At 49.5% G+C, this 15,650-nt stretch overlaps 1 protein-coding gene across 3 annotated transcripts in view; it reads right to left on the reverse strand.

The window, feature by feature from the left end:
* tenm1 (teneurin transmembrane protein 1) overlaps window positions 1–15,650 on the reverse strand; it is a 229,552-nt gene continuing 213,902 nt past the window's right edge. For 2 of the 3 annotated variants that reach the window (XM_053879955.1, XM_053879954.1), the window contains 10 exons: window positions 14,491–14,663; window positions 12,068–12,312; window positions 11,453–11,746; window positions 9,960–10,204; window positions 9,463–9,605; window positions 6,993–7,204; window positions 6,632–6,933; window positions 5,859–6,565; window positions 4,059–4,201; window positions 2–2,112 (listed from right to left, as the gene is read on the reverse strand). In XM_053879955.1, coding sequence (XP_053735930.1) covers window positions 1,357–2,112; window positions 4,059–4,201; window positions 5,859–6,565; window positions 6,632–6,933; window positions 6,993–7,204; window positions 9,463–9,605; window positions 9,960–10,204; window positions 11,453–11,746; window positions 12,068–12,312; window positions 14,491–14,663 — 3,220 coding nt within the window. In that variant the 3' untranslated portion in view covers window positions 2–1,356. Of the gene's footprint in view, window positions 2,113–4,058; window positions 4,202–5,858; window positions 6,566–6,631; window positions 6,934–6,992; window positions 7,205–9,462; window positions 9,606–9,959; window positions 10,205–11,452; window positions 11,747–12,067; window positions 12,313–14,490; window positions 14,664–15,650 lie in introns of all 3 variants that reach the window. The other variant, XM_053879956.1, reaches the window with a different exon arrangement.

Here is a 15,650-nt window from a genome sequence, read left to right on the forward strand (position 1 = left end):
ATGGTCCAGAAAGTGACGGCACATCGCAGCCGATCGGCCTGTCAGGGACGTATATCACCTGTTCGCCGTGGGAACATATGCGCCACGCGTCTCCGCCGTCCGCAGCCCCGGAAAGAAACACAAACAATTAATGGCGGGCAGATGGCGACGCGGCAGAGTGGGTGAGAGGCAGACGGACGGGGAGGTGGATTACTGATAGATGAAAAACACAAACAAAAGCAACTTTCTTTTTTGACTTTTTCAGAATGGGCGGCGCGGCTTGGACTCGGTTCACATGAAGCCTGACTGGCACTTCCTAATGAGTCCAGACTAGCCGGATAAGAGAGCGCCGCCAACTCCAGGTCCCGCCCCCTCTGCACCGCCAGCCTCAGCTGTCACGCGTCTCTTCCTCATCTCCCCAGCTTTTTTTTCTTCCCGGACTCCGCCCTCTGCTTCTTCTTCCCTGAGCACGAGCCGTAATGACGGCCGATAATGACGGCACCGATATGAAAGCACAGACTCTCGCAGACAAGAAGAAAGAGCGCCGAGAAGAAATGCGCGGCGCCGGAGCGGCTGGCCGTCTAACTAATAAGCGGCGGTGCAAATGAAGTCCCACGGAGCGATCCGGTAATTCACACATAGTAACTTTAATCAGCATTGTAACCCAATAAAGTCAGATTTCTCTGAGAGAATATTTACTATAGCCATGTATAATTCTTTGCAAAAATGTAACTGTTCTTCTATTGATTAACAATACTGACACTTACTCATGAACAACAGAATTTCCAGTTGAGCACTTCTTTTTTTTCTTGGTGTGTGAAAGCACTGGCTATGTACATTCTGGAGACACACTCGTACACACTACAGTTGGAGCACACCCGAGGCGGGAGCCTTCCCGCTCTCAACGGGAGCGTCAGAGTCGACAAGGCCTCTCTTCCACAACATGTAAACGATAGTATATCCGAGGTAACTCAAATGGCGACCGGAGAGTTCTGGATTTGAGTCATGGAGAGGATCATTCGCTGGCAATCCATAAAGCCTTCACCTCTTCAGTGGCAAACAGTGTTGAGACAGCAAGAGAGAATCGGTCCGTCGGTAAGATCCAGGCTAGCAGGGATACAAAAAGCAAAGCCACAGCCAAACCACACAGCTTGTGCCACTGTTAGAAATCGGAGAAACTGGACGATATAATAATAAAATACCATCATTTTGTCAACATTAAAGGCATTTGGAAATATTTTTTCCTCCAATCTCTCTTCGTGTTCTTCTTTGTTGTCGTCTTCTTTTTTCCATACCGTGTAGAAAGAGTAGAACAAATCAGACGAGAGTAGAAACAGGCAGTCTTTGGTGGGGCGGGGGGCCGTGGGCGTGTCTCTGTTACCTGCCCCCCACCTCGCTTAGTGTCATAAAGTGGATGTTGGAGGGGCAGTCGGACAGCTCCGGCTGCTGCTCGACAGGAAGCGAGTAGTAGCCGTCGTAGCCCTGGACGCGTCCGCCGGACAGCAGCTGCTGCTTCTCCGCTTCGCTCCACACGCGGCTGCCGACGTCTCCCGACTCCATCCTCTTCTTCTCCCTCTCCCACGCTCCTTCCACAGCCCTCTTCCTGGCCTCCTCCCTCACCCTCGCCCTCTCCTCCTCTTCGTTGCCGCCGTAGCGAACGCACAAGCACAGCGCCCCCTGCTGAAGAGTGATGTCAGCGAACCGCCGAGTCCTGCCGTTGACGGTGGCGCTCATCTGCGAAACGCTGACGTTAACCCCGCTCTCCAGGACCCGGCCTCCGACCCCCAAACCCAGCGCCAGGTCGTCCTCGATCGGCCGTGACTGCAGGAAGTGGTGGGTGTCGCAGCCGTGCACGGTGAAGCTCAGCCCGCTCAGGTGGGCGGCGCCGTTGAGGATGGCAGCCACGCGCCGGCTATCTTCGCTGGCCACGCCGATGACCTCTGCGCTGACGCGGCCGTGGGAGACGGCGAAGCGGATGCTGGGACCGAGGAGAGACGGCCGCGAGCCGAAGGGAGGGGGGCGGGTCGGCCGGTGGCAGGCCGAGCCCACGGGTTCAGACACCAGAGGGAGCCGCTGCAGCGAGATGAAGCTCCTCAGCTGTCGCCGCAGCTCACACTGGATGCCCAAGACCACCTGCAGGGACACACCGACATCGCTTCAGCAACTGAGCGCTTCAAAAGTTTCATCCATTTTTAGATAAATCCAGCAAAACAGAAGCAGCTGGCTCCCGTTCCCCCGCGGCCTCACCTCTAAAGACTCACATAGTTTTGATAATGTCATGAAGCACGGCGAGGGAGCGCTGCATGTCGAGCTTTGGCGCAGAGCTCTTAGCATGTCTCTGCTCACCAGACTGAGCAAACCCAGCCCAAGCTCACAATTTCAGATGATTCAAACGTCCATAAAAGCTCCGATTCAAAACCGACAGACAGAAGCTGGAAGACATTTGTATGAGATCACTGTTGTCACTTCTGGATGGAGTCGGCCTCGACTGAGTGAGACAAACGCTCCCTGATGAATCCTACAACACTGAGGTCTGATTTTTTTCTGGGCGTGAAGGACACCGCATCAGCCTGCCGTCGCCTCTCAGGAGGCCTGAAACAAAGGCGCTGTGACGCGGCCGCCACACGTCTCAGGGCGGCACGTCTCGCCACTTTGTCTCCTTGTCACACCGTGAGCCATAAAAAGGAAAAATAACTACGGCTGTAATGGAGGTGGAGCCGTCGTCTGACAAATAAACCTCAAGGTTGACAGAGGAGGAACATGAGTGTGAGACTGACCCAAACAGCATCAGAAATGGTGTTTTTTTGGCTTGAATTTTCTAAACACCAAGGATTTTTTAACCTCTTTAAAATGTAAATTGCATAAGTCGACGTGAAATGAATCATTTGGAAGTCAAAGAGTTGTGGCCCTGCCGTGATTTGGTTTTGCTTCATGGATTCTCGCATTCACAATCAGCCAGTGTTTGATGTATTTCGGCTAATATCGTGAAAATGCTGTTGTGGTGACGGCTTCACGTCCAGTGACAGCCTGAGGACAAGAGCTGAGAACCCCCCCCAAATATGACAAAGTCAGCCTCCACCACTTAAACCGAACGGTCCTCCTGAGCCACACCTGTCCTCCTCCGTGGACCACGGCGCTTGTGCTCCTCTTCTTCACCTCCAACATTCTTACACCACAGCTCTCCTCTCCATGTGTCCAAACCAAACAGTCCTTCTGATCGTCACTCCAATGACAGCCTGAGCATCTTCAACCTTCACCCCGCCACCTGTCGCACCACCTGACCAACACGCTGTTGACAAGTCTCACTACACACCTGTGAAGCCGCCCCTCCTCTGTCACAGGTCACTCCTGCCAGTCGTTTCCTCCAGTTCCACCCTGTCTGCACTCGCTTCTTCACCCTTAATCTCTGTGATTATTCTGCATGATGATTCTCCTCCTTAACTCTTGCTTCCATGAGGTTCTTTCCCACCTGTTTGCTATGGCCCTAGTTTTTCAGGGCACGCCGGAGTGGCATGTCACACGACATGACCACAACAGATCAGCAAGTAGAACAGGGAATAAAGACGAGCTTCATTGTGTTTTGTAGGTCAAAAAAACGCTGACTGAGGAGTTTTGTTTTCGTGATTTTCACCATTGGAATACAACATTCATCACCAGCTCCTACTTTGATATCAGACTTGTTCTCCTGTAAAACCAACCATGGTGGGGCCAGGTTTGGTTGAACGGTGTAGAGTGGAACTAGAACCCGCCCTTTTCATTCGTGCTACAAATCACGACATCATCATCAAACATCACGGTCCCTGGAGACTCCTTCCTAATCCCACCTGTCTATCAGATTAGAAAAGCTTTACACCATCGCAGATGTCGTCTGAGCAGCCATGTACGATGTAAAGTGTGTCCAACTATTACAACAAAATACAGTGTGTATATGGCGGCGGAAAAAAATACTGAGTTGACAATGCATGTATTTTGCTTGCTATTCATCTGGCATGACATGGAGACCCGGACTGAAGTGACAAGGCAGGTTCCAGCGGAAGATGAGCAACTCGGTGTGGTACTGCGCCGCTGCGGATGCTCACCTTGCTGGAATCCCAGTCCTGAGCCTTTGTTTGCGTCTTCATCAGTTCGTATGTTTGCTCCATCCGTGCGACCTCGGGCTTGGGAAATCCAGGGACGACATTATGAAGCTGGAAGCCAAACAACTGCAGCCAGCTACCGATGTCTGGACAGAGAACAAACACGCACGGTGAGAAAACGGCTTGATGGAAAAAGTTTACACATTATTGTGAACACTGTCTGTCGAGCAAACAAAAAGTCATAAGGCCAAGCAAACAAGGTCTACAGGAAATCACACAATATCTGAGCGTAATATGCAGCTGACACGGCCCAGGCCATGTTTTGCTTGACAAACAGATTCCTCTTCTCTTCCCTGGTATAAACAATGCTGCTGCTGGAAACATGACAGGCTGCATGAATGTTCCATTAAGCAGAGGGACAAAGCCGCCCCTCACCCCCACCCCCCAACATCTCGTATTCGTCCTCTCCGATTCCTGCCTTATTTGAGGTTGTATTTCTCTGGGGAAATGGTATGTTCTTGACAGACAGAGGGAGCGGAATCTGTGTGTGATAAACAAGACGACAAGAGGAACGGCTGTCCTTCTTCTTGCTCCGTCACATTTCGGCGTCTGTCTCACCTGTGGTGTTGGTCTGCGCCGCTCACTCTTTCTTAATGGCAGATCTTCCTACGTGGGCGTGTGAGGGAGACCAAGACGCCGGTCTTTTACAGTAGATATCTGCCCAGATATTTCAGTGTACGTGGATGTGGTATCAGAAGAATCACGATATATGACTCCGATTTCAACGTCACTTTGGGATATAACTAATTTTACAGATTTAGTGGGCATCAAAGGCAAATGAGGGTCAATGAGCCAGCTCACTAAAGTAAGGACCTTCTCAATCTTAAGGGAGTTTTTTTGTCCGTCAGAGACCCCACACATGAAGATGACAAAAGCAAGATTCTGTCCCACCGGTCCAGAAATCCCGTGAGATAAAATGATGGCTTGCAACAACCCGTGAAACCCAACATGCAAGGAGGACGGGTCTGGGCAACTGCTGCTCGCGGATGGGAGGTTACAGTCTTGTATGCTGGCTGCTGTCCGGACAGTTGATGGAACTGGCTTAGGAAGGATGCAACAGATGGGAGTGAGGTTTGCTCCTCGGGATTAAAAGCTGCCGTTTTAATCATCTTCAAATTCATAAACATCAAAACTTCCCCTTGGCTTACTGGCTTCTCAGCCAGGTTAGCTACATTTTGTTCTACGTCACGGCTCAAGTTGGGAGCGGTTGTCTCTGCCCACAAAACACAAAGACTTTTCATCGTCAACGTCTAACAGGAACAATTGCTGTTGTCTGCTGGTGCTGACTACTGGGACAAATTCACTTTTAACACTCCTCAGACCACAGGACCGTCTCATAGGATGATCTTATGAGAGTCAATACAATCAGGAGTTTGCCATCCTTGAGGCAAAGTTAGGAGAAAGACTGTTGGACGACACAATAACCTGAAACATTCATAACGGGACAGTCGGACACATTTTGCCAGTGATTCGGATGACCACCTGAACTTCACATGAGTGGCCTCTATAGCAGGAGCTCAGGTGCGATGCCATGTTAAGGACTCTCGAAAAACACGGCAATCTTTGATGCCCAACAATGACTCGAATTGTAGAGACAACTTGGTGAAAGTGATAAAGCTGACATTCCCTGTGGTCTCGTGGTTATGTTCTGGCAAATTCAGCACTGTGTTCTGGGTTCAAGTTCCAGTCAGGAGTCTTCATTTTTGCCGACTAAAACGTTGTTATATTGGACACATAGCTCACCTGTTGTGAACTCTGTCACCTCCTCCACTTTTCCAACAGGGCAGTTGTTTTTGAACGCGTACACGTTGAAGGGCTTCGGCTCTTTGCTCAACTCCATCCAGAGATCATGATTCGGGGAGGTCCATCGGCCAGCAAGCGTGTCATAATCGCGTCGACCCAGGTGCACCAGCCGGGTGAAAGGGTCATAAAGACCGCCGTGGAAACCGACGACCAGCTGGAAATCGGGGTTGGTGTCTTGGTAGACTTCCCCGTAAGGAGTGTAGAGGATCTCCTTGACCAGCCTGCCTTTGCTGGAGAAAACCGCCCTGGGAGTGGCCACGCTGTCACAAGCCACGTAGTACTCTTCCCCGCTGCTCAGCTCCATGGCGATGAGGTGACCCTGCAGGTCGTAGTAGAGCGACGTGATGAGGCTGCTGCTGTGGTTGTACATGTGGCTGACCCTGGTGGGGTGCGACAGGTCGGCGTAGAAGAACTGCAGCTGCTCGCCCTGGCTGGTCTTGGTGGCCACACGTCGGCCTAGTCCGTCATACCGGTACCACACGGTGCGCTCGGTCACTCGGTTGTAGACTCTGGTCAACAGGCCGTTGGAGTTGTAGTCGAAGAGGTCGTTGGCTCGCTGGCGCAGGAAGCCGTCGTCGTCGACGCTGTACTGAAGCTCGCCGAGGTGGGTGATGCGGTCCCTCTGGTCGTAACGCAGTGGAGTTAGCCTGAAGGCAAAGGGCAAGAGGTTAGCATCGAGGCTGCGCTTGGACAGCGCGGGTCGCCGCTCTTACCGAGCACTGGTCCCGTGGCTCAGCAGGTTTATGTTCCCGTTCAGGTCGTAGCTGTAGCGCCACTGAGGCCGCTCGTTGACCGAGGCACTTTGCAACTGGCTGTCGGCGTCATACTCATACGTGTAGTGAGTCACGTTGCTGTCCACGCCCACCCGGATGTCACAGGTGGTCATGCGCCCTGCCGCGTCGTACTGGATGGTCATCCAGTAGGCGATGGATTTTAGGATCTCATACTGGACCTCAACCACTTGGCCGTAGGAGTTAAAGACTTTGGTGTGCTTCATCAGATGAGTGGTGATCACCTGGGTGATGAAAGGTCAGAAATCGCCCGCTGGCAGAGTTTCACTGAGAGTCCACCAACCTGATTGAGGTCGTAGAAGATCACGCTGAACTTTCCAAACTGCTCCACGCGGCCGGAGACGTCCACGTAGCGGTACAGGTCGATGGGGAGCGGGGTCTCGTTGATGACCGCCTGCATGCTGGTCACTCGGAAGTTATTGTAGCTGTAGTCGAACCTGGCGTTGACCAAACCCTCTTCGCTGAAGCGGAAAATCTGCCGACTGGTCAGGGGTCCTGAGGAGCACAGGCTTTTTAATCCGGCAGTTGGACCAGCGACCCTCGCGGCGGGGCGCCACATGAAGGCCAGTGGTTCATTCAAAACCAACCATCGGCGCACCTCTGCGGCGCCAGCGCTCCTGACCTTTCGGACGGAGAGATAATGGAATCTAAGGAGGTGACGGGCCACTGTGCTGCTTAATGTCAGAGAATCAACTTGAACAACAGCATTCATCGCCGCCACCACCATTAATGAAAGAGCATGACGCTGGAGTTTGAGGCCGCTCGATGGCACTTAAAAATGTCTGGCTTAGCATAGACCGCCGCGTCGGATCAGCGCTGCCATTGCTATTTTTATTTTCCCCGGAATGTTGATCCCGCACCTGCACTAATGGGAAAACGGCACAGTCACTGAGAACGAGGCGCAGCTTTGCTCCACCCCCGGGAACGGGCCGTCTGTTCATCGAGCTTCTCTGGCTGTCACTTTCCCAGGCAGGCGTCTTTTCCCCCTCACTTTTCCACATCCTGTTTTTCCCCTCTTTTTCTTTTTTTCCCACCCTCTCCCCAGTCCCAGCTTATGGGGACAATTATCACTATCTCCCTGCTCTGGGAGGCTCCGTTTGTTCTGCTGAAATGAGATCAGTTAAAGGAAGGTGAGAGTCCATTCACGGTGAGGGCAGCGCGATAAACACACGCACACTTTGGCTGATGACAATGGGCCACTAACAAAGCTGCGTGAATTGAAGCGGAGAGAAAATTCAGTGAAACGGCAGTGAAAAGACTTGGGGAATTGGTGAGCTGGATTCATAAATAATAGCCGATTCATCTGCCGTGCAGCTTAAATAAGATTATTGACCCTTAACGTCGATAAAGTAATGTCTTCATTGTTATGCAAAACAATGTTTTAGTTAATAGAATTTGAAGGCGGGGAGGAACACAAAGGACGCACAACAAAACTAATCTTCAAATTCAACTTAAATTGCTTGTGTCTGTCCCGATCAAAGATGATTCGTAGGATGGAATTCCCAATTGTTTGAGTCTCACGTTTATGAACCTCCTTTTGTACCTCATTTTAGAAAATGTAAGGCTCAACAAAACCCACATAATTTGACCAAGTGGATCCCTTTCTCTTTGAAAAGAAAACAAATGATGAAAAGGTACAGCTGAGCACTCTGAAGAGGAGCAAGTTCTCATATCACTGACAAAGATTTGAGCCATGACTCAATAGCTTTTGAGGAGCAAGAGGAAGGAGTGGATTCAAACCAGGGGCTTATTTGAACCACATCGTTCAGGAATGGTCAATGACTTGCTCTTAAAGCTAAACAGCGTGTTTACAGGCACAGGATTTATTTACCTTTGAAATGCAACTGAACTAGCTTTGCAAAGATCAGTTCACACTGCATGCCTAGCCTTAGCATTAGCATGTCATGGAAGGCCACAGATTAAACCCAACACAATCATGGCTAGCTAGGAACTGAACAAGGCGGGATGCTACATGCTAACGCAGGTGGCTAACGGATGCAACCAAGTGAAACACGCTGACCAGGAGAACAGCACAGGTTCAACAAGTGTCCTCGGCTTTCGGCGGGAACATCTTACTACGGTGTCATTTCCAGTCCATGAGGTCAATTCCAGGCAGAAGTCCCATCGTGCACTGCAACAACCGAAGAATGAATTCCGTGGTAAAAGATGTTTCCAGGAAACCTGTAAAACTGTATTTTTCCAATCGCTGCCACCTGGAATTGCCCTGGAAACAGCAGAGCTTGGCTTCCCAGTTACACTTTGTGATGTTTTCAGAAGTGTCCAGTAAATAACTGTCTTCAGCGCTCGTACCATGACATCAGTCTCACTTTCCAGTTTCACTCTAACTTGGACATCTGTTCCTCTCACAGCATGAGGTGCCCCATCTTGACTGGTCTGAGATCACGTCTGCTGTTTGTGGCGTGAGGATACATTTGAGCAAACAACTACCGCGTGGAAACAGCTTCCATATTTACTTTAAACAGGCCATGACATACTCTTTTCAGATTCTTTATCTCCCCAATCGATCCCCGTTGAGTCCCAACGGTGCTTTGATTTTATTTTGATTTGCCACGAAGCTAATAATCTGGTTTTCAGATCCTTTTTTTAACCAAACTGACTCATCCTCACAGATGGTTGCAGTCATCCGGCCACACTCGAGCGGAGCTTCTTAAGCGACACATTTCAAGCTGTCTCGCTGCAGACTGTAAATGTTTCACACGTGTGTGTGTGTGTGTGTGTGTGCGCACATGTACCTGTCTGCCTGTACCGTATGGAGCTTATGAAGCCGTTATGGGTGAGATGAATGGTCTTGACGGTGCCTGAGGCCTCGTCGTAAGTAAGGGTCACCAGGGTGGAGTCGTAAATCACTTCGGAGAGCCGCGCTGCCGCCGTGTACCTGGGAGAAGAACGAGGCAATATTCAGACCTAGTTATTAAATCTGCCTCACAACAACACGTCGCAGTGTGGACTAGTTGTGAGTCCAGGCAAGTCAAAACGAAGCGCCCCTAAAGTCCTGTTGGGTCTGTTTAGACACATTTATTCTGAAAACATTTCGTCAAAGTCACTTGGGCAACGCCTTTAAATGATTGCCTGTTCAGATCAGGAAATGGAGCCGTTTATTAAAGTGTCCCCTTCTGAGTCAGAGACTATTAAAATGACTGAGCCGAACACTCCTGCCGGCCTACCGAGTCGGAGCTAATCTACAATCAGACCGCGACCAACTCGTGAGTGTGCAGCTGCCGCTGGTGACCTGTAGATGACGCTGCGCCCCGTTCCCAGATACTGTGTCCGCAGCAGGCGCCCGTCCAGGGTGTAGTCCTGCAGGAAGGAGGCCTGGCTGTCCGGAGGCGTGTAAATGTTCCGGTAGTAACCCACGGACAGCAGCGACTGCAGGGAGTGTTTCACCATGCTGGGCATCGTCACGGCAACCAGACGGTCTGTCTGCTCGTACTCGAAGACGTAACGCCGCTGGCTGTGCAGCAGCAGCATAATGGACTGTGGAAACACAACAGTTAAGGTAAGAAAAACATGTATCTGCTTTATGGAAATACTGCGATGGAAGAGGGCGTCACGCCACGACAGCTGACAAGGGCCACTGAATGCACCACAACACAGATGGATGGATGTTAACAGATGATTATTAGAATGCACAAATACTAGCTTTATAGATTTAAAGTTAAAACATAAAGTCAATATGGAAGCAATACATACTTCAGTCACTCCGCAACTCACTTATTAAAAATAAAAACGCCATCTTTAACTGGACAAACGGTAAATCAAAACTGCTTGAATGTAAATCTATATATCAATGAAGATATTCGTGGCTCAACATCAACTACTAACAACGTTATGTGGGGTTGTTCATTTCATGACTGAGTTTCACAGCTTTCACACAAGAAAACGTTTTGAAAACAACAATACTCTGTACAAGTGTATAACTTGTGAATCAGTCTTCAATATGTGAATAACTAGAGTTCATCAGAGACGCATTTATATCATATTATTGCCCTACACAAACTTTTCCCACATCGTTTACGTTCGTATCAGCAAGAGTGCAATGAGCTCCACCGGGCAGAAGGTGGCAGTAGCGTCACAGAGCAGCTCCAATGCAGCGACGTGGCAGAAACGAATGAGACCTCCACCAAAGCGCCTCAATAATATCATGAATGTTGATTTACTCCAGTGATTCCATTCTATATTGTGTCATATCAGGTCAAAACGTCCGGTTTCTGCTGAAATATCTCTGGTTCCAGAGCAACCATGCCAGTGGTTTTGGCCGCGTCACTGGTAGCTCAGCCTGGATTTGCAGCTGGCAGCGGCCCTTGACAGCCTGCACAGCGCGTGAGCTGAGCTGAGCGTTTCCCCTCCCAGTCTGGAGAGGTGAAACTACAACCTTGAAACTGAAAGTCTGCATCGCAACACGTATGAGAAAAGAGCCTTTTCTTTCACGCCTCCATTATTCTGTGGTCTGAAACTGCAGGTCGATTCGCGAGAGAAAAAAGTGATCACAATGCATGAACTTTGAAAGAAGAAAAAAAAAAAACAGAGGAGCGAGTCTTCATCTGCAAATTGATTTCATGAGCGGCTGCACTACGGGAAGAAAGTTGCATTAAAGAAGGTGTCGGCTTTGTACTGCGGTAAATGATTTTAATCTTACAACCTTTAATAGAGTGACGGCAATTTTTCACACGCTTAGTTCAGACAATGTGCTCCGTCTCGGCAGCCGCACGCTCGGGGTCTTACTCTGTCTGCGTATGTATAGCTCCAGATCTTGCCGTTGACCCAGGACCGGGACACCACCCTGTCGTTCTCGTAGTCCAGCCGTTCGGACCAGTCGCCGCGATGGATGGCGGACAGCAGACCCGAGCTGGAGTAGCTGATGTTGACCTCTGTGTACTTGCTGCTGGGTGACCAGACCACAGGCCGACCCAGCGGGTCATACAGGATGTGGAGAGTGAACTTCCTGTGGTCGTCGTAGATCTTCCCCACTCTGGTGTTTTGGTCAAAGTCTACAGACAGCAGGTTCCTGTTGTGAGCCTGAAAGATGCAAACCACTCTTCAGAATAAAACGTGAGGTTGGTTAAGTAAAAACAAACAAAAACAACAAAAAAAAAAACGAAATTTTTTCAACATGTTACAACAGATATTTTCCTCCACTGATCTGAGGTTGGGTCATGGGGGCAGCGGGCCAAGTGAAGAGGCCCAGTCTTGCCCCTCTACTGAAACCTCGCACAGCTCCTCTGGGGACAGATGTGACAGGCGTCCGCCCACTGAACCGCCAGGAGCGAACCGAGGCCAGGATGGAACCGGCAACCTCTCAGCCACAGGCCGAGCGTCTGAGCTGTGTTGCTGACCCACCCGCAGCCGGCGCTCGTACGTGCTGTAGTTGCTCTTGCTCTGCTCCTTCCTCTGCCTCCACTCGACCAGGCTGGGCGCGTGATCGCCGGGGAGGCTGATGTTGCAGCGGCTGGCCGTGGGACTGACCCCTCCGCCTGCTCCCCCGGGAAGGAGGGGCTCGGTGCTGAGTGACAGCTCCATCCCGCTCGCCAGAGACACCAGGAAGGAACCATCGGCGCTGACCCGGTATGAGCTCTGAGCGTGGTCTTCGCGGTCACAAAGCAGAAGGGGAAAAAAAAAGTTCAGTGTCAAACAAGAATCTCAATGAGAATGAAATACCAGTGAGATGAGCCTGCTGACCTCTCATGTCGGTGTGTTCCGAACCACCAAATCATCAGCAACTTCTGCACAGTGTTTTCAATAATAACAGCTAACTTTTGCCTGGAAGATGTTCTACGGCGCTTCAATATTGATGATAGTTTCATTTGATTTATTGAGTGCCAATGCAGCAGCCATTATTCCTTGGCTTCCAGATGATTCTGAAGATTACATATGCATTTTTCATATCATTTGCTTCCTCTTTCTCTATTCTACCTTTAACAGGAAATGTAACGCTGTCAGCTACAGTGAAAAATCATTTTGATGCACTGGCTATCCACTTGAAGAAAGTTGTATTCAGGCAGTGATAAATAAAATAGTTTGTTTTTTTAAATTTGGCTCAAACCTAACTTACCTCACTATACATTATTTATCCATGTTTCACAAAGTTTTCTTTCTTTACGTTCACTTTTGTTGCCGTATTATTGTGTTATTAACTCGGAAACCACCTGGAGAGTGCAGACCTCTGCCGAGCAGCTCATTTACATCCAATGATTTTTAAAATCTGTATTAGAAAAGTTTGAAGTTTGAAGACTGTAAGCAGCGACTATTTTTACAGTGGACCAGTCTATTCAAATGATTAGCTGACATGTAAATTGTAGTTTAAAACAAAAAAAAGTGTAATGCATGTTGTAAGTGTTTAATATAGAATTTTAATTGCCAAAAATATGGTTAAAAACCTCTGGTTGGTCTGACTCTTCATATGTCTGGCAGGATTTGAGTTCTGCGATCAACAGACTTCAGTCATTACAAGGTTTCTTACAGGATTTTTTTCCCAAAAAGCATGCTGAAAACCGGCAGGTTCATGTCCACCTCCATGATGTGTTACATGTTGTTTTGATGTCTGCACTTTGCTTGTTTGATCACAAAGATCTCATCCTTCATTCTCCTGACATGGTGCCACAATTGTTTACACGTTTCCCATATTTCCCAGACTGTTGAAATTTTGGGTCGCGACGGTAGAACCCAAGTCATTTCTCTTCCTGCTGTGGAAAGCTGTGACTTCACGACATAAAGCTGTCGGCCACTCATTCAACAGTGGACACTTTAAAAAAAAATAAACATGACATATTGTCACATTCAAAGCGGCCCAAGGGGACAGCAGGTGGCAGTGGAGTTGACCACACAACCCTGCAGAAAGTAAACAAGAAAGCCAAGATTCATCCTAATCCTTCAGTTATTTTGCTCACCACTGAGTCTTCAACCAAGTTTTCCAAGTCTGAGTTGCAAAGTGCTCTTCAAGAAAGGCCAGTGAAAGAGAGTGAAGGTGAAGAGCTTCAGCGACATCAGAGGTGACTACTCGAACCTCTGTTCTTCGGCTCGGCAGATAAAAGCCTGTCGGGAGACGATAAACTTGCGTCCGTGTCGCTCGTGCTCCACTCTCCCTTTAATGACTGTCGCAGCACACGTTTATCGTCACGTTCCTCTCACGGCGGCTCACGTTGTCTGTGCCTGAGGTGACCAGGGGGTCAGCTCTTGTCACGCCTCCATGTTCCTGTGTACATGTGTAAAGCCTGTCTTACTCTCCCTGCAGTGCTGTCATGTGACAGGAGCTGGAAAGCAATTAAAGGAGGGACATGAAAAGAAAGTGCTCCCACGAGCAGCTCCTCCGCTTCACTCTCATTTCCACCTGCGCTGTGTTTCAGGGCGTCAGACAAACACTTCTGGAACATCGGTGGACGCGATGAGGTGGCATCAGATCTAAGTGTGGATTCTTTAGTTGGGCGAGGGACCCGCCGGACGACTGGCCCGTGGAAAGACAGGTCAGGTCCTCTAACCTGACCGGCATAAAAGCCACGTTATTGCAGTTTGCCAGTCATGAATGTTTAAACATCTCCATAACCTCACAGTCTCTGCTTCTCATACGGCTGCCCCCCTCCCCCCATGAGTCACAAACGGCCTCGCGGCATGTTTGGATGCATGAGGGCGAAACTATAATCTGTCCTTCCAGTAAATAAATCGCTGCATTTCAGCCATGACCTCATATATATATATACACTTCCCAGCGCCGCTTGTTTCCAGACACAAGGCTACAGCCCGCAGCCATGTGCTCGTGCGGCAGGTACCTTGTCGGAATGTGTAGATGGTGTCGCTGGCAGACAGGTTTGTGCTGGTGACAAAGTTCTCACGGTTGGATGCTTCCACCTCGACCCGAGACCAGCGCTCCAGGTTGCCGTGGAAACCGCTCACATCGCCCGTGGGGAGGGTGATGTTGGTCACGCGGCCCTCGCTGTTGTACCTTGAGAAATAAACACAGAGACAATGATGTACAAGCGCGCAGATTACTGCCCCTTTTCGGGAGCACAAATATGCATCCAGACACTGTCACTCAGTGTTCCACTCCCGTACACACACAAACAGCGGCGCCGAGTAGGTGTCAGCTATGATTTATAAGTGCAATTACCCAGCTGCGGAATTTGAGACAGAGATGAGGTCGGCAGCGGTGAATAATTCAGACAGGTGGGGTTTGAGGCGCGTGCGTGCGTGTAATCCTAAGTGTTCGTGTGATCAAAGTTCGGCAGGAACGTCCTTCAGCTGGCAGTTTTTCTCCACACGTCAGACGCTGTTGCTGAACGGCCATCGCCGTCTGGTTCTCTGCTGCAGATGCGCATGCTGACGTCACTCTCGACTGGAGTGATTGAAAAGTGCTGAAGAAACCTTTCACGCATCCAAGTAGAATTGAGGCATCCTCATCACTCGTGTCGTCAAATTTGCTGTCGGATTCTGAGTCATATTGAAACTGCATGTGTGTGACTCATCTAGTTCAGGAATGTCTGGCCCAAAAGGTAAACACAGGACAAGTCAGAAGTTCTCAGGAGTTTTCTGGTCGACATTATTAACCACCAACAACTACAAAAACATCACAACCTCATGCGCTACATCTGACTATCCATCTACTTATATTCAGAAATCGATCGTGAGCAAACTGCTCCTTTCGCACTTATGGGCCACAGAAAATGCCTCGGCTGGCCGGTTCTGGCCCGCAGGCCTGGAGTTTGACATCTGCAGTTGAATAATACCGTTTGACTACCTTTAGCAGACTTTAGTTTTAAAAACCCATTTCTCCTCTTCTCTAACTTTTTATTGAGGCTTTCTGTTTTGCCGTCTCATTGTTTAAGAAGAGCTCCTGGGCTCAGTTTTACCAGAATAATTGGCACATAAAATCGACACAAAAAGGTGTTTCTGGAAATCGAAAACCTCCAAGACATGCGTGGGATCAACCAGA

Source organism: Synchiropus splendidus, chromosome 11 (genome assembly GCF_027744825.2).
Source record: "Synchiropus splendidus isolate RoL2022-P1 chromosome 11, RoL_Sspl_1.0, whole genome shotgun sequence".
Classification (NCBI taxonomy): Eukaryota; Metazoa; Chordata; class Actinopteri; order Syngnathiformes; family Callionymidae; genus Synchiropus; species Synchiropus splendidus.